This window comes from Vulpes vulpes, chromosome 15 (genome assembly GCF_048418805.1).
Source record: "Vulpes vulpes isolate BD-2025 chromosome 15, VulVul3, whole genome shotgun sequence".
In the NCBI taxonomy this organism is placed as follows: Eukaryota; Metazoa; Chordata; class Mammalia; order Carnivora; family Canidae; genus Vulpes; species Vulpes vulpes.
In genome coordinates, this window is record NC_132794.1 from 86,902,876 (window position 1) to 86,929,647 (window position 26,772).

At 39.8% G+C, this 26,772-nt stretch overlaps 1 protein-coding gene across 2 annotated transcripts; it reads left to right on the top strand.

The window, feature by feature from the left end:
* The first annotated feature begins 809 nt into the window (after positions 1-809).
* CCNJ (cyclin J) lies at positions 810-21,173 on the top strand. Of its 2 annotated transcripts, none has more exons than XM_072739633.1 (6): positions 810-1,011; positions 1,524-1,633; positions 10,049-10,259; positions 16,973-17,272; positions 17,360-17,519; positions 18,093-21,173. In XM_072739633.1, exons 2-6 carry the CDS (start codon positions 1,565-1,567, stop codon positions 18,502-18,504), a joined length of 1,152 nt encoding a protein of 383 aa, XP_072595734.1. In that variant the 5' UTR covers positions 810-1,011; positions 1,524-1,564; the 3' UTR covers positions 18,505-21,173. The 2 variants fall into 2 exon arrangements, with proteins under 2 accessions (XP_072595734.1, XP_072595735.1); XM_072739634.1 differs by having other exon boundaries at positions 17,396-17,519.
* Positions 21,174-26,772: the final 5,599 nt, after the last annotated feature.

Below are 26,772 nucleotides of genomic sequence, written 5' to 3' on the forward strand. Positions count from 1 at the left end.
ATATTCCACCGAGAGGTTAAAATACGATTGATGAGGTTTCTGCGAATCGTATTCCAGGTCATCTGACTTGATGATGTGGTGTTCCCATAGTTTCGTAGTTTCCTAATTTAAGACCACAGATGGCTAATTGCATCCACTTTGGATTTCACAAACGAGGTTGCTAAAAGTAATCTCAAGTCTTTTCAAAGCCCTTGGTTATCTCTAAAGCAAAGGAAATAAGTAGTGGGTAATGGAAAATTACGTTTCTAGAAGTAGGAATAGGTTTTGAGGTGGAATTCAGAGACAGCAAAATTTCACCGAAAAAGCAAAGCTTTTAGGAGCTTCGGTAACGGCTCGAGCATTTATGGAGGGATTAATAATCGCAGGGAGCAGCTCCCAGGATGTAGAGGCGGCTGTCGGGAGGCGAGATAAAGCAGAGACTGAATCCACCCTGTAAAGGGTTTAAGGGCCAAGCCGCGGCTTCCGAACTTTCCTCCGCGGGCACCGGGGGCCGGCCGGGGTGCTCGGCAGGTGAGCGGCATGAGCAGATTGGTCCCTGGGATGACCATCCACGTCGTAACTTCTGCGGCGCCCTCCTCCTGCCTGTGCCCGCCCCTCGGGCCGGCTCCCGCGTGCGGAGCGGCCGAGCCGTCGGGGGCCGCGGGGCGCGGGTGCTGCGGGGCCCTGCGGGGTCCTGCGGGGTCCTGCGGGGTCCTGCGGGGCCCGGCCGGGGCCGCCGAGCCTCCGCCGCCGCCGCCGCCGCACCTGGGCCCGGCCCGGCCGCCGATTGGACGGCGCGGGGTGACCCCGCTGTATCGCGAGACGAGATTGGCAGCGGCGCGGCCGCATGTGCCCCCGCGCTGGCTTTGTACGCGGAGCCGCCTGCCGGTCCTTTAACAATGGGCGGCGCGAGCGCCCCGGCGCTGGGCCCGAGCTGAGGCCGGCGCTTCGCGGCCGACTGTCCGCATCATGAGCGGGGCCGGCTTCCCCCGCACGCCGGCGGGGCTGGCGCTGTGAGGGCCGCGGTTCCGGGTAAGGGAGGCCGCCGTGCGGACCGGGAGGCCTGCGCGGGGCGCGGGACCCGGACCCGCCCCGCCCGGCCCGGCCCGGCCTTTTGTTCGCCTTTCGGGGGCCGCTCGGGCCGAGGAGGGAGCGGCCTGGGCGCGCGCCGGCCGCCGCGGGGAGGCGCGGAGGCGCGGAGGCGCGGAGGCCCGCCCGGCAGGAACGCGAGCCCGGGCCCCTGCACCGGCCCCGGCCCCGGCCCCGACCCCGGCGCGGGGTGGGCGCTCGCCTCTCGGCTCCCGCGGCCGACGCGAGAATTCGCACCCGGGACGGGGGAGCCCTCGGCGGGGCCTCCCCCTCCAGCTTCTGTGCGCGCACCCGGGCCGCGCCTTGGCAGCTCGGGGCCTCGGCTCGCTGCTCGCTCTCGGTGGGGCCGGGTGAGGGCAGCGGCACCCAGGGCCCGAGGTCACAGCCCTCGGGAGGGGGCGCGGACGGTGGTGTGGAGGTGCTGGCCGTGACCGCGTCTGGGGTGTGTCTTGCAGACTGAAGTGGCCGCGTCCGGCCAGGCGCGCCGCCGGGTCCCATGGAGCTGGAGGGACAGTGGTGGCGGGGACAGCTGGCCGCCGACATTCATCAAGCGCTTCGATACAAGGTAACCCCGATGCCAGACTTCTCCTTTCAGGTGTTTGGTGCCAGTGAGTATAACTCGCGGCTCCCTGGGAAGTGCGGTCACTGGGTTGCAGACCAGAAAAAGCGCGTTGGCTCATTTGCTGGAGGTTAATTAACTTCCCAGTTTCTTCCCCCGAAGGTATCAGAAGAACCTGCAAGTGCACTGGGGAAGGGGGTGGGGCGCGGCGGTGTTTGGGAGAGGGACGGCGGAGCAGGATGGATTCGATACCGTGTTTAAACAGAAATGTGTGCTGGCTTTTTATTGGGCAGGGTGGCCCTCCTCGTTCTGCGGCTGCTGTCGCATTCCGGTCTTACGTCACACCTGTATGTACATCAGTTCCCCAGCCTGTCCACTAACTTGTTGGGAGACTTTGGACGAGTTACTTAATTTTCTGTTTCCCAATTTCCTCATCTGTAGAACCAATAATAATAACAGAACGTGCCCTGTGGGGGGGATCGTGAGGTTAAATGAGCTGATACTGCAGTTTAGAACGTGCTTGCTTGGTTTATAGAAGCGCTAAGCCATAACTGTTGTTATTTTCCCTGGGTAAACAGCCCTTGTGGGCTGCTCAAAATGCTCTTAAGGTAGGTGTTAACTGCCCCTTCCAGCTAATAGAAGGCAGAAAATTGACATATTTAATAGTTAATGGGGGGGGGGGGTAACATACAATTTTCTGTATATTGCTTTTAAGTAACAATTTTATTTTGTATGTCACATCTCAGCTTAATGGGTCATCTCTGCCTCTTTGATAACCAGAAGAGAGACCAGAACCAAAACCATCCTTAAGTCATTTTCACCGTGGATGGAGAGAGCCATTTGCTATGTATAGAAAATGAGAGAGAAGCAAAACAGCTGATTCTTTAATGAAAGGAATGCTGACTGTTGGAGTTGAGAGATCCTGGGATGAAAATGAACTTGTATCTTGATTTTTTTTTTTTTTAAACCAGGTTAACTTAGAAAATCTAATTCTGACTTTATTTTTTTTTTAATTTTTTTTTTAAATTTATTTATGATAGTCACACACACACACACAGAGAGAGAGAGGCAGAGACATAGGCAGAGGGAGAAACAGGCTCCATGCACCGGGAGCCCGACGTGGGATTTGATCCCCGGTCTCCAGGATTGTGCCCTGGGCCAAAGGCAGGCGCCAAACCACTGCGCCACCCAGGGATCCCTAATTCTGACTTTAATTGTTAACACTGTACCCTTTCTAAGGTTTGGGATTTCTGAATGCTACTTATTAGTTCTGACATTCAGCCTCTTAGATACACAAAATACACTTCAGCCTCCTAAGAGGTTTTTCCTACCACAAGAAGTCTCCACTATGGAATGGTTCTCTGGAGTGTTAGGAAGAGAGTTTCAGGTTTTCCACTCTAAAAATAGTCCATATACTTTTGATTTTTCTTTTTTTAAGGTGTGGTGTTTTAGTTTTAAATGTTCTCTTTTTCTAAGTGTCAGCTCTTTATCCCTCTGCTTTGTGGTGGAATTAATTATTTGATGTTAAGGATACTTTTGTTTTTTTAGTGACATAAAACTCCAAAGTTTTTTCAAAAGGATTTCCATGTTTTTTAATTCTTTTATGTGTGTTTTGATTGATTTATTTATTTTTAAAGATTTTATTTATTCATGAGAGAGAGAGAGAGAGGCAGAGACAGGTAGAGGGAGAAGCAGGCACCATGCAGGGAGCCCAATATGGGACTCAGTCCCCCGTCTCCAGGATCAGGCCCTGGGCTGAAGGCAGGCGCTAACCATTGAGTCACCCAGGGATCTCCTTTTATGTGTATTTTTAATCCTGAATGACTACCTGAATTAGTTTTGCCAGTTGAAGTTGGAAGTGGATTTTTTTTCCTGCAGATTTCTTGAATGACTTCTGTGTATTAGGCTCTCAAGAGAATTGAAGGAATGACACAACCCTGTGCCAACATTGCTTACAGACTATCAGAGGATGGGATAGTGGAGGATCTGAGGGAATGCCACTGAAAATTACCTTGTGCCACCTGTGGCATGCTGCCCTGGGTTGTCTTTATTTTATCTTTAAGCAGTGTGTAAGCCACATTTGACACACTGGCCACACTTTTTGAATAATTTATATTAATCAGTAAAACTTGAATGTCATGGAACTGGAAAGAGTCCTGGTTGTACACTGAAGTCAAGGAAAGTTAAACTTTTCTTATAAAATATACATCTTAATTCCAAGCTGATTTAGTTGAATAGTCATACGCTTATTTATTCAATATATTTGAGTACCTGTCACATATAAGGTGCTATGCCAGGTATTACAGTTATTACAGTGGTAATAGTGAATGACACATAATTTGTCTTCATGGAGTTTAGGCTCCTATAACTCAGAGCATCTTGATTTAGGTCTTCCTTTGGGTAGTTGCCATTCAGACACTATGGAAGGTATTCTGTCTTTAGATCCAAGGTGTTTGGAGGAATAATTGCTTTGATCAGCATTGTATCTACTAGGGAAGGGTAAAAATTACAACAATTGGATATTTTCTTCAACCCCAAATGCCAGCTGTACTGTTTTTCTGAAATATAATTACACCCCCTACCAAAAATTACAAAGAACCTGTCTTCTCCCACCTGTGTGTCTTCCCTATTTTCTCATTGTTTTGCTGTACTTACGAGGGCCTTAGGATGCTTGGGAAGTATTTTCAGGAGCTTTTATGACAGATGAGAACAATGCTAGCTTGTGAGAAACATTCAGAAAATATCCCACAGAATTGCGTTTACATTTGTGAGTATTCCTTCTATCCCTTTATTTCCATCCTGGCTGGACAGTAACCTGTTCTGGGAAAAGGATAGCATTTGGGGTGGTGAACTGACTAGTACTTGAGGCTGGAGATGGAGATGATATGTTCAGGTCTCTGTGCTTTGGTCCTATGGGACTCTGAGAAGCAGAGAGGAACAAGACTGTAAAATTCTGGAGGGTCAGGAATAGATACTAGAAAAACCTTGTAAGCTGAGAGAAGCACAGGTCATCTTCTCATGCTTGCCTAACTGCCCTACCTGGAACAGGAGAACTAAATTTGACTGCCATCTGGTAAGCACTTATACTTTACCATTTAAAATGATGTAAAGAGAATAGAGAAAATATTAGACACACTGTTAAAAATCTCTTGTTGGTCTTTGGTGTTCTTGCCTTTGTTTTGTCTATATCTAATAAAGTTAATATAGTGAAAAATAAAGTCAGCCCAGAAAGTGTTTCCTAGCTATGTTTCCTAGTGAGCCTTCGAGACCTTGTTCACGCCTCTTTTAAAGAAAACTTTCTCTGGCTTTGTTTTTTCCCAGTGCTCCATCCCCTGAGCTGGGTTAGATCTTCCATCTCCATGTTCCTGCAATACTTTGTGATTACTCTATTACCTCCTAGTCATCTCTGTATTTTGGTTTACCTACTCAAGAGAGGCTTGAGACTGTTTTCCAGCTTTTATCTCTGGGGTTAGCACAGTATCTGCTACATAAGAGGTGCTCAATAAATGTCATATGATGACAGCAAAAAAAAAGTGAAGTTTGAAATTGTAATTCATTTATTCCATTCTAAAGATCAACAGAAATGGTGAAGGAGAGAAGAAAATCCTGGGGGCTGCATGAGAAATAGGCATGTTCCTTTTTTGGGGGGAATTAATATATAATTTTTTTCTCTTCAACAAACCAAGCAAGCCTAAGCCAATGATTTTTCTTTCCTAAATAACGTTTGTATATGCTTTTCTCACATATGTAAAAAAAAATTTTTTTTTTCAAGATTTTAGTTATTTATTCATGACAGGCACATAGAAGCAGAGACCTAGACAGAGGGAGAAGCAGGCAGGGAGCGTGATGTAGGACTCGATCCTGGGACTCCGGGATTATGCCCTGAGCTGAAGGCAGACGCTCAACTGCTGAGCCACCCAGGCGTCTGTAAAAATTTTAAATGTCTGATGAGTCTTTCTCCCAAGTAACTCCTACTAACATGCATATGGTTAAAAAAATCAGATAGTATAAGGTTTAAAATGAGCTTTTCCCAACTCACTATTTTCTTATCCCCTAAGGTTACCACCATTGTTGTTCTTTTCCTGAAAAGATACCCAGTCAATTAGTATATACGCAAATATTTTTTGTTGTTGCTATAAGAGGTCGTATATGTTATGATGATACCTCTTGTAGCATCGTTCTGTATACTGTTGTTGTATACAGTTGTATACAGCTGTTCTGTATACCATCCTTCACCCCAACATCATTTCAACTCACTCTTTTTTTTTTTTTGTATCAACACATTTAGGTCTATTGCCCTTTATTTTATTTATTAATTATTTTTTTTAAGATCATATTTATTTATTCATGATAGACATAGAGAGAGGCAGAGACACAGGCAGAGGGAGAAGCAGGCTCCATGCCAGGAGCCCGACGTGGGACTCGATCCCGGGACTGGATCCCGGGACTCGAGGACCACACCCCTGGCCAAAGGCAGGCGCTAAACCGCTGAGCCACCCAGGGATCCGCATATTGCCCTTTATTTTAATGTCCACATTGAATCTCTGTCCTACGGTTTATCAATTCCCTATTGAGAATGCCAAGCCTTTTATTTTATTTTTAAATTTTTATTTATTTTTAAAAATTAATTTATTTTTTATTTATTTATTTTTTTGCCAAGCTTTTTTTAATTGCACTTTTTATTTTGAGATAATTGTAGATTTACATGCAGTTGTAAGAAATGATACAGAGAGATCCTCTATACCTTTTACCCAGTTTCCCTCAGTAGTAACATCTTACAAAACTTTAGTACAGTATAACAACCAGGATATTAACATTGATATGATCAAGATACAGAACATTTTTTTTTCCAATTACAATAGGAATCTCTTATGTTATGCTTTTGTAGCCACACCCTCTTCCCTCCCACCCTTATTCTCCCCCTTAACCCGACAACTACTAGTTTGTCCTTTGTGTCTGTATTTTTGTCCTTTTAAGAATGTTATGTAAATAGAATTACAGAGTATGTGATCTGGGATCGGCTCTATACACTCAGCAGTGAATTCCTGGAGATGCATCCAGATTGTTGGATCAAGCTTTTCCCACTATTTTGCTATTAAAAACATTGTTGCAAAGGACTTCCTTATATATAGGGTAAATTGCTTGGTAAAAGGGTATTTGCAATCTGCATTTTTAAAAATTTATGTTACCTGATTGCCCTCCAAAAGGTTCTATCAACCTGATCTATTAAATATATGGTAGTTCCTGTTTTCACTCTCAGTAGCATAAGCAACAGTTAATAAATTATAATCGGGGAAATGAAAAACTATGTAATTCTTTCATTTTGAATGAGAGAAGCCATTTTTTGTTTTTGGCCCCTATTTAATTGTCCTATAAACTGTTCATAAATGTTGCCTTTTCTTTATCATCAATGTATAAGATTTCTCTAAATAAGAGAGAATTCTGTCCTGTCAGAAACATTTATTAAATTCATCTATTCTCCTGATTTGAAGTGCCATTTGTTATCAAATAGATTTCTTTATCCAAGAAAAAGGAGTGCAAAGGCACGTATGCAAGTTTTCCATACTTCTTCAGAATTTTAATGTTAACCTTCATAGAGTGCTGAAATACAGGTATTTTTTCTAGATGTTTTAATTTTTATAGTCCCTTTGTATGGAATCTTCTACTTTCTAACTGGTTACTAATTTACAAACAGGCTGTTGATTTTAATGTTAATTTTGTAAACAACCATCTTACTGAATACTGTTTATTTTTTCTATTGGTTTTCTTAGATATAAACTCTGTCATTCAAGAAATAATTTTATTACTGTAAGTGACTTTTGACTCTTCCTTTCCAAACATTAAATCTTTTCTTTCCTTTTTCTATTGTTCACAGAATAATATTAAGTAATATTGCTAATAGCAGGCACTAGAATGTTTTTTTTTTTTTAATTTTTATTTATTTATGATAGTCACAGAGAGAGAGAGAGAGAGGCAGAGACACAGGCAGAGGGAGAAGCAGGCTCCATGCACCGGGAGCCCGACGTGGGATTCGATCCCGGGTCTCCAGGATCGCGCCCTGGGCCAAAGGCAGGGGCCAAACCGCTGCGCCACCCAGGGATCCCTAGAATATTAATCTTTTTATGGCTTTATCTCCAAGTGAGATGCTGGCTCTTAAATTTGAGATTTTTTACCTCCTTCCCTACCTCCTTTCCTATTCTTCATCAAAGAAATGTACATCTGATATTATTTCTCCCAGGGTCACCTTTGTCTAGATGCTATTTTGGCATCTATCAAGATGATTGTGAATATTCATGTGTGACTTTTAAATTATGATTTATATTAGTAGATTTCCTGATTAAAAAAACCATCTTTGCATTCCTGGGATATACTACAATTTTTTAAAAGAAGATTTATTTATTTTTAGAGAGAGCAGGCATGGGGGAGGGAGAAGGAGAAAGAGTTTCAAGCAGACTCCATATGGAGCCCAACTGGGGGCTCGATCTCATGACCCTGAGATCACAATCTGAGCTGAAACCAAGAATTGGATGCTTAACCCACTGAGCCACCAGGTGCTTAGGGATGTATTACAATTGATGACAATATATTCCTTGGATATACTATTAAATTACATTGGCTAATATTTATCTAAAGTTTTATATATTATTAAGTTAGATATATAACTTCCATTTTTTGTCTTTATTGTAAAATGTCAACAACATTAAACCTTAACCATTTTGAAGTATACGGTTTAGTGACATTAGGTACATTTACACTGTGCTACTTTCACCACTCTCCATTTTCAGAACTTTTTCATTTTAAATTAAAACACATTTTGTTTATCCATTCATATGTTGCTGAATTGTTTCCAACTTTTGGCTTTTGTGTATAATGCTGCTATCAATATATGTACCAATATGTGAGTCCCTGCCTTCAGTTCTTGTTGAATATCTAAAAGTGGAATTGCTGGTAATGTTTAATTTTTTTTTTGAGGATTGTAATATCATTATTCAGTTACTGTATAATTTTATATTCTCACCATTACACAAGGCTTCCAGGTTTTCACATTCTTGTCAACATTTGTTGATTTTTGTTTTTTTGTTTTTGTGGTTTTTGTGGGTTTTTTTGAGAGAGAGAAAGTGAGCATGCGAGAGACAAGGGTAGAGGGAGAGGGAAAGGAAATCCTATGGAGGCTCCACACCCAGCATGGAGCCCAATGGGGAGCTTGATCTCACAACTCCAAGATCATGACCTGAGCCAAAATCAGATGCTTAACTGACTGAGCCACCTAGGTGCCCTTATGGTTTTTTTTTTTATAATATAATAATCCCAGTGGGTGTGAAATGTTACCTCATATTGGTTTTGATTTACATTTCTCTGATGATTAGTAATTTGAGCATCTTTATATGTTTATTGGCCATTTATATATCTTTGGAGAAATGTTTAGCAAATCTTTTGCCCATTTTTAAGCAAGTTGTTGTTGTTGTTGTTGGATTGCATGTATAAAAGAGTTCTTTATATAATCCGGATATTAACCTCCTGCCAGATGTATGATTCGCAAATATTTTCTCCCATTCTGTGGATTGCCTTTTCACTCTATTGAAAAGAGTGAACTTTGATATACAAAAGTTTTTAATTTTGATGAAGTCTCATTTATCTTTTTTTGCCTGTCCTTTGGGATATCTGTGTAACTTCCTGTGATTATGATACCTGTTCGGTTTAGTTTTAGTATTATGCTGATCTCATGAAATTCATTTAGAACCTATCTTTCTCTGTGCTGTGGAAATACCTCAAAAGTATAGAAAATTTCTTAATTAAAAAATAATTTATAATATATATTAAAATATATAATTCTGAGATTGAACAGCAATGAGGGGAAAATTTTTAGGTATATGAAAAGGTAATGGCAGAGGAGAGCATCATAAAACTGCTAAAAGGGAAACATGCTTAGAAGATACTAGTGGATGAATACTAATCTCTACTTCCACATCTCTGCAAGTGTAGCGTAATATGTATCATACCAGGAGCATATTCACTTCCCTGTTACCTTCTGACCCAAAGCTTTGAGCTTCCTGAATGGGGTGTATATGTGTTGTGTGGTTGGGAATTTGGTAAGGATGTTTTTCTAAAAAGAGCTGGTAGGGAAAACAGGATACAAAAATCTTGCTGGAATATATCCATTCTGGAATGCAAGAAACACAATTTGTCACATCAGAGGTAGTTAAAATGAAGGAGAAAAGCTTGGTTTTAAATTTTAAACCAAATGCTATTAATTAAGGCTATGCATTATCCTTCCACTGAACTTTTCATACTTGTGTTTCCTTCAGGAAAATTGTTTGAGGCACTTGTTAACACTAATTTGGGGGAGAAAGTTGTCTTTGCATTGTGTAGATACTACTCCTACAGGCTATGTTAGACTAAATGTTGTTCCTCTTGATATAGGAGCTGAAGTTGCCTTCCTACAAAGGCCAGTCCCCTCAACTAAGTCTCAGAAGGTATTTTGCTGACCTGATTGCCATTGTGAGCAATCGCTTCACCCTCTGCCCTTCTGCCCGACATCTTGCTGTCTATTTGCTGGACTTATTTATGGATCGATATGACATCTCTATCCAGCAGCTGCATTTAGTTGCACTTTCCTGTCTGCTTTTAGCAAGTAAGTATGAATCTCATCTATATGACTGGAAATTTCCATTGTTTATAATAAAGAAAATTTATGTAGAGTTCAATGAAATATCACCAAATTCCATTCATTCCAGTTTACTAGTATCAGAAAGTTTATGTTGAAAGTGCTTCTTGGAATAATAATTTTAACTCGACATTAAAAAGTGGCTCTGAAATCTTTTGAAAATATGTTCTTAAGCCCTACATCCTGAAGATTCTGATCCAAATGTCTAGGCCACTCCAGATCTGACTCAGAATCTGTATCATGGGGCTCAAGTTCCAAAGGTGGTTCTGATGTACCTTTCATTGAGAACCATTGCCTTGAAATTCTCAACTGGGAAGAAAGGTGCCCCACAGGAAATAGTTGTCTTTGGATGAAGATGATTTTAGTTGTCCTCAACCTCACAACCTGGGAGGATGCTGCTATCATCTAGTGAGTAGAGGGCTGGGATGTTACTAAATATCTACAATGTACAGGACAGCCCCCAATAAAGAATTACTGGCCCAAAATGTCGGTGGAACCGAAGTTGAGAAACTCTCTAAAATTTATTATCCTTTTGTATTGTTAGAAGAACCTTCTACTGACTACATAATGAGTTGGTTTAATGAACTAAAGATTCACAGGCAACTACTACAAATGGGAAAACTTTACTTCTGCAGTAGGCACAGCTCCATGGTTGGCTGCAAACTTGACTCTGATAAACCATATTTGTTACCTGATGCAGAATGTACTGGTGGGCCATTTGGTGCCTCTTTCTTGTAGCTTCTTCCTGTAACTCCTTTCATGTTAGTACCTTGACTGAAGAAAAAGAGGGTGAGTAAAGGAATTGTAATTGGGTTTTTCTTCTTTTAGTAATGTGAGAAAGATTGTATTTGATGTTGAAGTTGAATTCATTACTTTTATATTATTCATGTCATTATACTAGGAATATAAACCCTACTTTAAGGTAGGATGTAAAAATACCTACTGCCTTCATCTCTAACCCCCACTTGAGGGTTTGGGATCTTGTGTGACTGCTAAGGAACATTCCCCCTATAACCTGCCACCAGAGTTCTTTCTAGAACAATTTTGTGCTTTGACCACAAGTAAACCTAAAACCAAATGCAGGCCTGTGTGATAATTTCTAATACTGATTTCTTCTCAGATTTTTTTTCTACCCTTATTATTCCTTTGATCTGATGACCTCAACTACTTATTTTTTCTCCTTGGAGGTCTTTTTGTAAGTTATTTCAAATCCTTTGTGGACTGAGCTGAATATAAATAAACACAGCCCTGGTAATGATTTCCCACTGCCTGTGGGTTAAGGTAGAAACTCCTTAATGTAATATTTAGAACCTTTCATGTGGACCCAGCCATCTTTCTAGTCTTTTCTTCCCACCCTCTTCCCATGCACCTTGAACCAGTCTTATCAGAATACCATCTAGTTCCTGAAAATCTATAGCTCTCCTTTAATCTTTTGTCCTCTAAGATTCAGAAACATCACCTGTTCCTCTCTCCTCTACCCAGAAAGCTGGAGAGGTAGTACTTGGACATTTATAATTAACCTTTATTTATTTATTTATTTTTATATTAACCTTTAACCTTTAATTAGAGTGTCATTCTCATAAACAATCTCATGCACAATTCTGTATGTGTTTCATCACTGGCTGTGAAGCTCTTTGTGGTTTCATAGTTTGCATAGGATTGAAAAAACTCATACTTGACATATTGGATGTGTGAGAATCCATAAATAGAATGGTTTCTTGTTATCCTAATAGGATCAGTTTATAGTAGAGAGACACTGGAAATCACATACACAAATTATTATTTTAAAAACTTCGGATCGTTAATGAAAAATGATTTTTGCCTGTTGTGGCCATCACTGTGCTTTTACCACCACCAAGCCCCATCTGCTCTATGTCTAAGAGTCTTAAAAGTGTGATGCAGACCAAATAGGAGATTCCTCCTGGCGAACTGTGAAATTATGAATGATGCGGAATCCGTTTCTGGACCAACTTACATTTGTGACTAAAGTTTATTTACCGGTAACTTATATTCATAAACTACATGTTATTGCCAAAGTTCGCTGGGGACTCTAGTTAAATAATCTAATAATGTTTCTGGCCACCATGCAGTGTTTGGCATTGATGTCAAGTTTCTGCAATTTCTACGATTTGGGGAAAGGATAATTTATTTGCACTCCATTTTAGGTTGACTGGAATGGAGTTAACTCTTACTGTTTTTTTAATTATCTGTTGTTTCCGGTTATGATCAATTTATTTTATTGAAGATGATTTTGCACATTTTCCGGGAACTAGGCTTTAGAATTTGTATTTGCTGTGGTTCAAATATGAATTGTTGATCAGCTATTACTAAAAGAGTCAGATACCTCCTCCCTTTGTCTTACACCCCTTGAGAAAGGATTGTTTTTCCATTGTTCTTTTCCCACTGGAGAATGGAAGAGTGTGAAGTAGGTATCCCTCAGGGTCTCAGCCCCTCCATGTAAGGCAGGGGGCAAGAGTTCAATCTGTGGGCTCTCTGCTTGGGTCAGGAATCGCAGAGGTTGGCCCTTAGTAGTTGGCTGCAATCTCTCTTGCCTCTATTCTGTAACTTTACTACAATAAAAGTACTTAAGATGCTTATAAACTGATAGCCTGTTTTCAGTGTCTGATGCCTGTTTTTAGTTTTTTTACATTCTTACACTCATTTTACTTTTGGCAGCTCTCCAGTTAGGTTTCATAAACTTTAAGTAATGCTTCCCTCCTCCCAGAATGATTGAGCTCTGTATGTCCCCCTTCTCCAGCTGCTCTCTGCTTTGGGCTGGGCAGCCTGTTGTGTAAAACTGAAGAACAGCTTACAGCTGACAGGACTGGGTGACAGTTGGATTCCACTTGTTAAATAGGATGGGAGGAGGCTGTCAGTAGTTTGGCCAAAGATGGAGCACGGCTTGTGAGTTCCAGGTAATATGCATACCCAGCTGCCTATGGGTCTGCACTATTTGGAGGTAAGAAGAAACAGCCTATGGACTGTCCCTGATTGGAGAGGGGTGCACAGTGTTTTAGAGTAGGGATTACAGTGATGAATTTCATAGATTTGAATCTCTTGTCAACAATATGAGTTTCAGCAACCCTTAAGTCTGAAGTTACTTGTTTATAAAATGAAACTAAAGACATTTAACTAACAAACTTGTGAGGATCAAGTGGGTAAGATGTTTACACATAGGAAATTGAAACGTAAAAGTCAGATCATAATGATTAATTCTTCCATAAACTGTTCTATAATCTTTAGTCTGGCTCTCTAGCCCTAAAGATTCTGGCTCTTTCTAAAAAAGTCTCTGATTCATCGAAATTCTCAAATTCCAACTCTTTGTCATGCATATGCTGGCTTCCCTTGGCTTCTATGATCAGCCCTGAACTTGTGGAGAACATGAAAGCAGTCTTGGAGATGAATGAGGCTTTTGATAATTTGCTCAGGGTCTTCTGTAACTAAGAAATGATCTCAGAATCAAGATGAAGCCAAAAGTAAGATTATAGGCTGTTAATAGTAAAAATCTCTGACAAGTGCTTGTTTCTCCTTGCTTAGCAGTAATAGATTGACAGAGCTTTTTACTTGATTAACTGAAAGGTGAAATTTTTATCTCCTAGTTGATTTGATATATGCCTCAATTTTTAATGAGAATAAAACCTTTATTCCCCCTGTGAATTGTCTTTTCCTGTTCCTTACCTGTTTTTCTATTAGATTGGTAGTCTTACAAATTTGTGAAAATCCTTAGTATATATTAAGGATGACTTTTTTCCTACTCAGTAATAACAGAATTGAATGTGGATTGGCAGAGTTTACAGTGACATCTGATCCTTGCCCTTCTGCCACATACCTGCCATTCACTGCCGGCTTTGAAAATGTGCTGGTTTCCATGGCTGATCTGAGCATTTCCTCTAAAGGAAAGAAAGTCTGGTATTTTGTTTCTGTGGCGTCTAATTCTTTATTTTCTGGGAAGCAGATGTGAATTTCCTGTGCCCTTATTTCCTGTTTGAGGCCTTTATCGATATAATCACATGGCTTCTGGTATTTCCTTTCAATTGAAGAAACTGATCTTTGTGATGTGTATGTGGTATTCCAGATAAGTAGATTTAAAATATCCATGCACATAGCTTTCAGCACAACAAAAACTATGGATATGAATGCAGATACTTACTGATACTGTCATTCCTTTTTAAAATCCTTTATTGTGTGTGATTCTGAGTATTTTTATCACTGTATATAATGAAAAAGTACCAAAAAACTTAAGCCTGAATAAAATCCCACGTATGGTTATTTATGCAGTACCAGGTTATTTTTAACTCTGCAAGTCAGGTTGCAAAGGCTTTCATGTTTGTAATAGCCAAGTACTTTTATAAATACAGAAACCCCACAGGTGTTTAGTAATATCGAAGTCTTGTCTATTTGGATAGTTGTCGTTTCCATATAAGCCAGTGCAATACTTTGATCTAGAAGTACAAATTTGGGAATTCAAACATAAGTCTTCCTTTTTGGCTTCCATTTTTGGCTTGGTTCAGCTTATTTGATCTTCAATGAATTGGCCAACCTCACTAAATTGGTTTTTTGAGCTTTGAAATTGGTGTATATGGTTTTGTTTTCGAGGTTGAAAATTTTAAGGAGGTAATATGGAACATTCTTAATCCTTGAATTAAACAGTGTATTATAGTGTATTAATTTTTCAAAGGAACTTCAAGCATGATATAAATAAACACATTAATTTTTACGATATTCCTTTGAAGTATACTGCTAGTGTTACTGCTGCTGCACAAATGGCAGGGTACTTTAAGAGCTTTAATGATTCATCCAGAGGGAGACTGAACTAAATTCCGAGGGCCTTCTCCATTCTGACACTGAGAACACTCCTTCCTTTCCTGTATCTTTATGCAGTGCTGATGCTGGATGACTGTGTCATAAAGACCACTTTTGTGCTTTCTGCTGTACTAAGTATATTATATTGGAAAAACTTGTAAATTCATCTGTATGTGATTTGAATCGGGAAGGGTTCTTTATCTAGGTTCTTTTAAAGTCTGAATTGTATGTGTTTTTTTAAATCAACTCGTAACTGCAGGAATATTTTGTTAACAGTAGTTTAGAGCTCAAAAAGCTCCAGAAGCTCAAAATTTCTGAGGTGGGAGAATAATTCTCTTTGGGGTCCGAGTCTTTTTCAGGTCATGGGCTTTGGCTCTCCTGGCATAGAAGATAAAACCCCTCTACCTCAGTTCCCCCACCCTCCAAGCAAAGACCCAAGGTAGTCAGCAGTGCTTTTTCCCCAGCCCTGAGGCAGGCTGGCTTGAACAACGCCACTGGCTCCAGTATACTGAGCATCTGGGCAGATGGCCACTACCATTTGTTGTAGCACCTCCAGTGTGTGATATAAATCCATCCTTTCTGGAAGAGAAATTTCACAGGGAAGCTTGTCTCATTTGCTGCTTGGCAGTCTTTCTGGCTCTTCTCCAAAATATATATTTTTAAATGGATAAAATAAAATTACAAGATTTCCAGGGAAACCAAATATGTTGAAAAGAATTACCAAATAGTAAAATAAAAAATTATATACAGTAATATGTAACATAGTCTTAACAACTCTGATTTTGAGCAAGTATAAAAGCTTTTGTGAGAAATCTTTTTAGAGATTTCTGTATGACAGATTATATTACATACAGTACAGTTAGAAATAATTGCAATATAATATGACTATTTTAAACTTAAATGTAAAATAGAACATAATACTAGAAAGTAGAAGGTTTAAGTTAATTTCCCTTCTTCTATGGACCACCATGGAACAAACCCAAAGAGACTTGAAATCAATTTTTTGGTTCTGTTGCTGCCTCTGGAAAACCATACTGGCACTTGGCAGTTTGAATTTTCTCCAGCGATAAATTCTAGAGATACCTAAAATGAGTGATTTAAATGTGAGATGGTACATGATCTATAGAAATGTTATTCTGGGGCTGGAGAGGGAATTCTATTGCTCAGCTGTACATTTGGATGAGTATTTCCTGAAAAGAAGTGAATGCCTTGGAATAATGAAGTTTAGCCATCTGATTGTCTACTTCTCTTCTGCTTTCGGTAATGAGATGTAAAAGTAGATATAAAGTATCCTCCCCTCCCTTTTCTGATAACAGACTTAGCTAGGTTTTTGTTGTAAATTCTGAAGAGGAGGTCTTTCTGTGGAATGAGAATGCCTATTAGATACTCACCCAGTTTTTTTCTCCCACTGTCTCTCTAGAATTGAGATTGTGCTGAAACTATGCCAAGATGAAACACTTGAAGCTTAGCTACTTTTGATTTCAGATAACTCCATGACATTAAATTCTTTGTACTTTCTTCTATTCTAAAATAATTTTCTTCCACCAACCACTGCCTGCCCTCCTCAAAAGAAATTTCCTGGAAAGATTTGGCTGGTGAAATTTGAGTTACTTTTTCATTGGCACATAGGACTATTTTCATTACACAGTGTGACACAGATCAACATGTTTACACGAGAGAAAACATGCAAAATGTGAGAGCCAGAGTTCTGGCACAATTATATCTGCCCAAGGTAGAAGAAGGAATGTCTTTGGATCTAAACCTTTGCTGTGAGACCACAAATCCCATTAAAGTGACTAGACCTATAATGATCACTTATGTTAACATTTTCTCTCTCTCTCTCTCTCCCCCCCCCCCCCCCACCCTTTCCTTATAAGGTAAATTTGAAGAAAAAGAAGATAGCGTGCCTAAGCTGGAACAGCTCAACAGCCTGGGTTGTATGACTAATATGAATCTAGTATTAACAAAGCAAAATTTGCTACATATGGAACTGTTATTATTAGAAACCTTTCAGTGGAACCTCTGCCTTCCAACAGCTGCTCATTTCATTGAGTATTATCTCTCTGAAGCAGTACACGAAACAGATCTTCATGATGGCTGGCCGATGATTTGCTTGGAAAAAACGAAACTCTACATGGCCAAGTATGCAGATTATTTCCTGGAAGTATCTTTGCAAGGTGAGTCATTGTGAATGCCAGCAGGTGACTTGTGAGTTTGTGACTTGTGTATTCTGTTGCTTAGGTTCATTTTTGATGTCTCCACAGATTATGCCTTTCTAAATTATGCACCTTCTTTAGTAGCTGCTGCATGTGTGGCTTCTTCAAGGATTATACTTCGTCTTTCTCCAACGTGGCCTACAAGACTGCATCGTCTTACTGCTTACTCCTGGGACTTTTTAGTGCAGTGCATTGAACGGCTATTGATGTAAGCCTCTTTGATCTTGTGTTTGTGATTTCTCAGTATTTTTCTTCGTGGCTAAAGGGCCCTAAAAAAAACTTCTCACAAGCATAGCAGAGCTTGAGGACACTGGCTCTGACAGCTGTCGGCTGCCGTGAGCAAGCTACTTCAGGAGCAGTGCTAGGTGGAAGGCTTTGGCTATTTTCCAGTGAGAGGCTGTCACTGCTGTCATGGTTCTGGGTGCATGGAAAGGAAGGGAGCTGCTCTTACGTGAGCGAGCCCACAACCCAGATCTTGCCCTGGTCTTCCTTTCCACATCTTTGAATTGTGGGGCCACCAGGATGTTGCCAAAGTGGCAGCCGTGTTTAAGTGCTTATGGTGGACCTATTTCCCAAGCAGGAATAGGCCCCAAAGCTACCAGCAGTGAGTTCCCAAGGTTTGTGCCAAAGGAACGGGGTTTTTAGAAGGATGAGAGTGAAATCTCACCGTTGTTAAAATTATGGTTACAGTGACTGCTACGTAGGCAGTGGGGAAGTCTGCAGAGTCAGCTGTTGAAGAGTTGAAGTGCTGTTACTAACAGTTTTCTCTCTCTCCATACAGCGCACATGATAACGATGTGAAAGAGGCCAACAAGCAGAGAGGACAGGCAGGGTCCCAGCCGGCGCAGCTGAGTGTGCTGCAGTCAGCCTCCCAACCCTCACGGCCGGTTCACTTTCAGCAGCCCCACTATCTCCATCAGACGCACCACACCTCCCTGCAGTACCGCCATCCTGTAGCAGAACAGCCGAGCTGCCAGCAGATTGGATCTACCACACACACCTCGTCTTACACACTACAGACGTGTCCTGCTGGCTTCCAAACTAGTGTTCAGGGCCTTGGGCATGTGCAGACTGGTGTTGGGATGTCACTGGCAATACCAGTAGAAGTGAAGCCCTGTCTGAATGTTTCTTACAACCGGAGTTATCAGATAAATGAACATTACCCTTGCATTACTCCATGCTTTGAAAGGTGATTTTATGTGAAGGTAATTCCTGACCCAGACTGTTCTGTGACTTGAAGCTCTGGGGCAAGCTTTTTGTAATCTTCTCTTCAAAAAGGAAAGGGATTCAGATTGCATCAGAACTCTTCAGATACCAGCATCAGGAAGACAGAATTTCCCTTTCAGTGCACCATGAATACCTGGGAGGACTGAACAAACACTGCAAACACTTTAACAGTATGTATATCAAATCCTGTTAAAACACATCCCTGTGTGACAAAAATTTTAAGCCCTGGCTGATGGTCCAAATATTTCAAAAATATTCAATACAACAGAAAATTTGGACAGACTCTAAATCGCCATTTTGAGATTTGACCTGTGGTGGGCTCTGGGCCTAATGTTGGCTTATACATCAGAGACTAATATTTATCTGTGGACTTGCCAAACGGTCTTTTTATGAAGGAAAGTTACAGTATTAATTTTTGAAGAGGTCTTTTTTTTCTTTTTAATTCTGCAGTTTTGAGTTACATTTTTGATCTACAAATGAATTGTTGACTAAGTTTAAACTCATGAATTGCTATGCTATACCGATCTGTGCAGTAAAAAAAATTTTTTTTTAGATGAGTTATAACTTCCTATCACAGTATGTAGGTATCTGGATTTATGTACTAAAATTAAGGGTGGAGTAGATCTCTTAAAATCATGATCATAAATTTTCATTGTTTTTTTCACCCTAAGTGATCAACCTCAAATCTTTAGGATTAAAACACATTTAACTCAGGGAATTTGTACTACTTGGAAACACTTAACTGTAATGCAACATGCTTTGGGAATGTTATAGTATGAACTACCTGTATAACATAGGTTAAAATACTCCTGCTAGGATGTGTTTTCAACTGAGAACATAATTGTAGCTTAGAATGAATGAAGTGGTTCCTATCACTCATAATCCATACATAGGTTTTGCATTTCTCAGTGCAATCAATGATTTATACTCAGATTTGATACTACACTCGAAGTTTTTTCCAGGAAGGCATAACTGTAAAATGTCAGTACTAGAATAAAGTCCTGTAGGTTTATTTTGAAGTGGAATGTGGCCAGGGTAGTTCTCAGGTTGTGCTAGAGCAGCACTTTGTTCCGTGGAGGACAAGTTCTATAAGCAGCCTTGCAATCCAGCCAGTCTGTGTATCAGGCAAAGGCCACTTGCATATATTGGCCCCAGAACTGCCCTGGGACATTTCACTGTGTGGGTAATGAGTGAAAACAGCAATAAGAAGTCATTACAGCAAGGGCAATTTGGGGGGTGGGGGGGAGAGTTCAGAGGGAATAAAAAGTTAAAAGAAAGCAAGCATTGTAATAACTGAAACTATACGTTGTGCTCTTATCTGTGGGAGAAGAGAGATTTGGTGGAGGGAAGCTTTCTGATTTAAAAATTAGTAAGGTGTGTCTTTTTGTTTGTGTTTTTTTTTTTAAAGATAGCACTTGAATAGAAGGGAAACTGCATGGCAGGTATGTGACTGCCACAATATGCATTTGAAGACAAACTTATTATAAAGATGTTGTGGGTATGCAGCAGGAGTCTCCGTAATCAAGCCAATGGCTTTTGTTAGGAAGGGAAGGGACTCAACGCAGTAGTGGACTGATCCAGATGGCTCCAGTGGATAAATGTGGGTGGGTGGCTTCTGCCAGCATGAATTCCTAGAGAATGTCCTCTCCTTAAAAGAATGGTAATCTTTATAATTAGAGTACATAGGGCATGATGTGGATTTATGAGTCTGGTAGATTTAAAAAAAAAAAAAAAAACCACTCAGGTAAGAACACTCACTCATGGCAGTTTTCAAGCTTGAAAATTGTTTTCTGAAAGTATCATCGCTTTTCCTCTTTACAGAAGGCTGCTAATTGGATTTTGGTAGTTCTTACCTCAAGAGAGTTTGAATTATTTGGGGGAAAGTGGGTTCAAAAGAGAATATATCTTTCACATTCACATTCAGAACCCAGCACCTGGAGTCCAATTTTCAGTATTTTAACTACCTCAATAATGTTATGAATGTAAGATATTGGGATAGAGATCCCAACTTGAAACAACAACCGGTGCCTATGGTAATTTAATGTCTTGTCAAATGCTTTTATTGATTGGTTTAAATGTCATTCTTGTTATAGAAGAATATGCCTTTTAAAAAGCTTATAACACTTTCCCAGTTTGTATTTAAAAAAGCTAAAGAACACTGGATTAATTTTGGGGGGGGGGGTAGAATAAAATAATTAATTGGTTACTATTGCTGCATACCCAGGGTGGGGTGGGGTGGGATGGGATGGTTGGAGAATCAGAACTATTTTTAAAACATTAGGTTTCAATATAAATACAACTCATGACTGCTAGCCTTGGGGGATGAGGGTGGGGGGAGTTGTGTGGGTTTTGTTTTGTTTAATTTATTGGTTAGTCTTTAAAGTAGGTCATTTTTTTTTTTTTTTTGAGATTACTGGACCATCATTAAATGTGTACTGTGAAGAGATTAATGATATGTATAAAGGGCTTTACCAAAGTCCACTAAATAAACACTACTCAAGTACAGACTGCAAACCAAAATGTATCTGTGTTGTGACATTAATTGCAAATAGTGAGTATGGTGCTAAATTCTACACCAATGGAATTAGATGAGTGCTATGCACTTAATTTTAAAATAAAATAGTTTTCAGTAAAATGGTTTTAGTGTTTTGCTTTAAAGATATATATTTGTAGCTTCAGTGAACCATGTCTTCGTATTAGCCTTGGAATTCTAATTATATTTACTAAAAGCCATCCAGATGTAGAGTGTAATTGAAGTGGTAGCAAACACTTGTCCATTGATTATCCTGTACAGAGCATCAAAGCCCACAAAAGTATATTGGACACAGCTTTTGGCCTTTTAAACATAAAATCAGTATATTAGCAGTAACACCACATAGTTCAGAAGTTGTGAAGTCTGATCTCAGAAAAGTGGGGACATTTTTGTCAGGGTCAACAGTGGATGATCATGGTCTGGTCACTAAGTATGGGTATCATTTGCCACCTACACTTAAAACTCAGCAGATGGAAGTTGCTTTGAAGAGTAAGAGTTGTACTTTGAAGAGTAAAATTTTCACAGGTTTGTATGTGTGCATCAACAATTCTCCCAAAAAGCATTTTTAAAAATAGTTCTCTCTACTGTCGCTTGCTGTGGCACAGTGCCACCATTTAGCAACAGACCTCGAGTGTCCATTAATAGACAATATTCTTGAAGGCTGAATTTAAGAAAACAACAAGCATTCCAAACCAGGGCAGGCAGCTTTACATGGCAGTTCTGAACCCCATGTAACAAGTTTATATTCATCAACTGTCCTCAAGCAGCTCATATTTAGCTTGATAGGACTATCACATTGTATCCAGCCTGGAACTCAAGTTTAAAATTCCTTAGAGGGCAGCCCAGGTGGCTCAGCGGTTTAGTGCTGCCTTCAGCCCAAAGCCTGATCCTGGAGACCTGGGATCGAGTCCCATGTCGGGCTCCCTGAATGGAGCCTACTTCTCCCTCTGCCTGTGTCTGCCTCTCTCTCTCTCTCTCTCTCTCTCTCTCTCTCTCTGTCTCTCATAAATAAATAATAAAATCTTTTAAAAAAATAAAATCCCTTAGATTTGAAAAAAATATATATAGTAGGTCAAAAACATGGAGACCAAGCTCCAGCTTTCCTATGGGAAAGTAAGGGTAGACTGCTATCCTATCCATACCCCACTGCCATTCTTTATTTATTAAAAGACTTTTTAAGACAAAATTGAGAGGAAAGTACAGATTTCCCATGTACCCACTACCCATACGTGCACATTCTCCCCCATTATCAACATCCTGCCCCAGAGTGGTACATTTGTTACAACTGATGAATCTACACTGACCCATAATCACTCAAAGTCCATAGTTTACGTTATGGTTTACTATTGGAGGTGGACATTCTGTGGGCTTAGACAAAAGTATAATGGCGTGTATCTGTGATCACGGTATCATATGTATTTTTACTGCTAAAAATCCTCTGTAATCCTCTCATTCATCCCTCCCCATGCTGTCCCTTTCCCTCACCCCCAACCTCTGGCCACCACTAAACTTTTTATTGTCTCCATAGTTTCTCCTTTTTCAGAATGTCATATAGTTGGGACCAGACAGTACACATAGCCATTTCAGATCGGCTTCTTTCCAATTAGGGGAATGTATAAATTTCCATCATGTCTTTTCATAGCTTGTAAGCTCTTTTTAGTCCTGAATAATATTTCATTGTCTGGGTAGATCACAGTTTGTTTAGCCATTCACCTGCTGAAGGACATCTTTGCGGCTTCCAAGTTTCAATAGTTATGAATAAAACTGCTATTAACATGTATGCAACTTTTACTGTAGACCTAAATTTCAGCTCTTGGGGGTAAGTACCAAAAAAGTGAGATTGCTGGGTTGTATGGTTAGGAGTATGTTTAATTTTGTAAGAAACTGCAAACTGTCTTTCATCATTTGCATTCCCATCAGCAGTGAATGAGAGTTCCTGTTACTCCAAATCCTCATCAGCATTTGGTGGTGTCAAGTGTTTAGGATTTTGGCCATTCTATAGGTGTGTGTAGTATCTTACTGTTTTGATGCGCATTTCTCTGATGATAAATGATGTGGAGCAACTTTTCATATGTTTGTCATCTGTATATCTGAGGAGGTATCTGTTAAGGTCTTTAGCCCAATTTTTAATCAGGTTCTTTTTTTTTTTTTAAGTTTTATTCACTCATTTTAGAGTGTGCATGCAAGTGAAGGGGAGGGGCAGTGAGAGGGAGAATCTCCAGGAGACTCCGTGCTGAGCACAGAGCCCAATGCGGGGCTCAATCTCATGACCCTGAGCTCTTGACCTGAGCCAAAATCAAGTCTCAGATGCCCAACTGACTGACCACCCAGGCGCCCCTCAGGTTATTTTCTTATTGTTTAAGAGTTCTTTGTATATTTTGGGTATTCCTTTTTTTTTTTTTTAAGTAATCTGTATGACCAATGTGAGGCTCAAACTCATGACCCTGAGATTAAGAGTTGCATGCTCTATGAACTAAGCCAGCCAGGAACCCCTCTTTTTATATTTTGGGTAACAATCTGTTTTTAGATGTGTCTTTGCCAGTCTGTGGCTTGTCTCCTCATTCTCCTGACATTGTCTTTCATAGAGCATAAGTTTTTTTTTATCTTAATGAAATCCAGCTGATCATTTGTCATTACTTAGGGAATTACAAATACTGAAAGTGTGGCTGAACAAATACAGAATTGAGGTTATTATACAATCAGGAACAACAATATAAACCTTCCTAATTATCAAAAGAAATACAGAAAACAGGGCACCTGGGTGGCTCAGTGGTTGAGCACCTGCTTTCAGCCCAGGGTGTGATCCTGGAGTCCAGGATCAAGTCCCACATGGGGCTCCCTGCAGGGAGCCTTCTTCTCCCTCTGCCTGTGTCTCTGCCTCTCTCTCTCTCTGTCTCTCATGAATAAATACATAAAATCTAAAAAAGAAAAAAAAAAGCAGGCAGTCTATATAGTGAAATATTTTTAGAAGGTATAAATACAGAAAGTGTAACAATAGGACAGAACTAAGACCAAACATACAAATTAATATTATATAAAAGAGCTAAACTCAATTCTTAAGAGAAAAAGAATTTCAGGCTGAATCACAAGGTAAAACTCAAATCTATGCTATATAACAGACCTACAACAAAAATAAAATGATTCTGAAGGGTTGTAGACAGAATGAGTAAAGAGATTCTAAAAAAAGCCCCTCAGTAACAGACAAGGCTGACTTCAGGCCCAAATGTATTAAAAACAGGGCACTATACAATGCTAAAGGTTATAATTCACAGTAAAGATGAACAATAATAAATATCTATGAATCAAAGAATCTTACAATATTATGTGAAGGCAACAGAGGATGTGAGGAGACAAGAAAAACATGGGTAGTAGGAAACTATAATTCATCTCTTTGGTCCATGGCAGATAAAGATATCGAAGATCTAACATTATGGGTGATCTAACTGACATATATGGAGAGATTCTTAGAAGGGGGATGGTATAGACTTGGTGGACAAGATCACAGAGCACACTCACAGTGTCACCCATGCCAATAGCATGCCAATAGCATGGGTGACAGCCTCCTCAAGTTTTTAACGACTGGAATTGCTTTCTTTGCTGAGCCAGCTAGGTGCCTATGATCACAATGCCTTGACTGGCCTCTTTGCTAGCTGCCAGCTAATCTGCAGCTCAGCCAAAGAAAAGAAAACCCATGGTTTTCAAACTGCAAAAATATTCCCATTTTTGCCTTCATTAGATGAAATTAAACCGCTACTAGTTTCTTTCATGCACAAGAGCATGCTAATAATTACTGTATTTAAGCTTTTTTTGGTAAGATTAAGCTCTAATGTGAACTTTCATAAAATGTGACTATATATTAATCCACAAAGAAGCAATCAATTCCAAAATATAGAATTAATATTGTACAGTCACTGTAGAAAATGTACTTCCATGAAAATGCAATGAAAAAACTATAATAGGAACACAAACAAAAAAGCCAAAACACCAACAAGAACAAGTAAACCGAGCAAAAAAAAAAAGCAGAAATTAGGGATGCCTGGGTGGCTCAGGGGTTGAGAGCATCTGCCTTCGGCTCAGATTGTGATCCAGGGGTCCAGGGATCCAGTCCCGCATTGGGCGCCCCACAGGGAGCCTGCCTCTTCCTCTGCCTATGTCTCTGCCTCTCTCTGTCTCTCAAGAATATATAAATTCTTAAAAATAAAAAAAGAAATTAATTAGAAAAAAAACCTGATACATGTCTGCAGTGCAGCTAAAGAAAACAGTTTAAAAGTCGAAAAGGAGGAGGTAAAATTGCCACTATTTGCAGATATGATTGTACACCTGGTAACTCCAAGATAACCAACTGAAAAACTACTATAGACAGTAAGTGAATTCAGTAAATTGAGTACATAATTAAAATAGCTTTCATATACACAAACAGCCACCAGTTAGATTTAATGAAATATATTCAATTGTAATGGCCACCAAAAGATAAAATGCCTAGCAATAAATAAAAGAAATGTGCAAGATCAATATGAAGAAAATGTTAAATAATTGTGAGTGACACAAAATAATACTTGAACAAGTCACGCCATATTTTTTTTAAGATTTTACTTATTTATTAGAGAGAGAGCAAGTGAGCACACAAGCGGGGTCCAGGATGGGGTGGGACAGGGGTTGAAGGAGAAGCAGACTCCCCAATGAGCAGGGAGCCCAATGTGGGGTTCAGGCTCAATCTCAGGACCTTGGATCATGACATGAGCCAAAGGCAGATGGTTAACTGACTGAGCCATAGTCATGTGGTGCCCCAGTCACGCCATATTTTTAGAGGAAGCATCAACATAAAGATGACAATTCTTATATTAATCTATAAACAATCTCACAAGCCAATTTTTAAAAAATGAACTAAACAAGAATAACTAGGAAAATTCTGAAAAAGGATAATGAGAGGAGATAAGCCCTGACATACTATATTATAAACCTGCAATAAATGTCACTGCACTATTCGCAAATGAGTTGATAGCTAATGAAACAGATATTCCAAAAACAAACATAAACATACATAGAATTCAATATGTGATAAAGGTAGCATGCCAAGTCAGTGGCAAAAAGTATGGATTATTCAATAAATTGAATTTAGTCAACTGGGGTAGCCATCTGGAAAAATAAAATTGATCCCCATCTCAAAAATTTTATTTTTTTAAAGGTTTCATTTATTTATTTGTGAGAGACACACAGAGAGAGGCAGAGACATAGGCAGAGGGAGAAGCCGGCTCCCCGGGGGGAGCCTGATGTGGGACTTGATCCTAAGACCCTGGGATCACAACCTGAGGCAAAGGCAGATGCTCAACCACTGAGCCACCAGGTGCCCCTCAAAAATTTAAATTTTGATCAAAGAGAAATGACGGAAGAATTATTTTATAACCTCAAGGAAGGGATTACCTTTCTAAGTATATATAAGAAATCTAGAAGCAACAAAATTAAACTATATAAATTAAAAATTTTTTCTATGACAAAAATCACCATAATCATAGTTAAAAGATGTAACAACATGGGTCAAGTATTTGCAATTAATCTCTAGGCAAGAGCAAATTTTCTTAACATATAAACATGGAATGATATAAATAGGCAGTTCCCAGAAAAAGAAATACTGATGTCTTTGAAGAAAAGATGCCTAACCTCATTTTTAAGTTTGATAATGGTGTTGGTGAAGTAGTAGGCC

Excerpts from the sequence above, each read along its gene's own strand:
- CCNJ (XM_072739633.1), top strand. The coding sequence starts at position 1,565 with ATGGAGCTGGAGGGACAGTGGTGGCGGGGACAGCTGGCCGCCGACATT. Across the intron at positions 1,634-10,048 it reads ATCAAGCGCTTCGATACAAG|GAGCTGAAGTTGCCTTCCTA; the intron begins GTAACCCCGATG and ends CTCTTGATATAG. Across the intron at positions 17,520-18,092 it reads TGCATTGAACGGCTATTGAT|CGCACATGATAACGATGTGA; the intron begins GTAAGCCTCTTT and ends CTCTCCATACAG.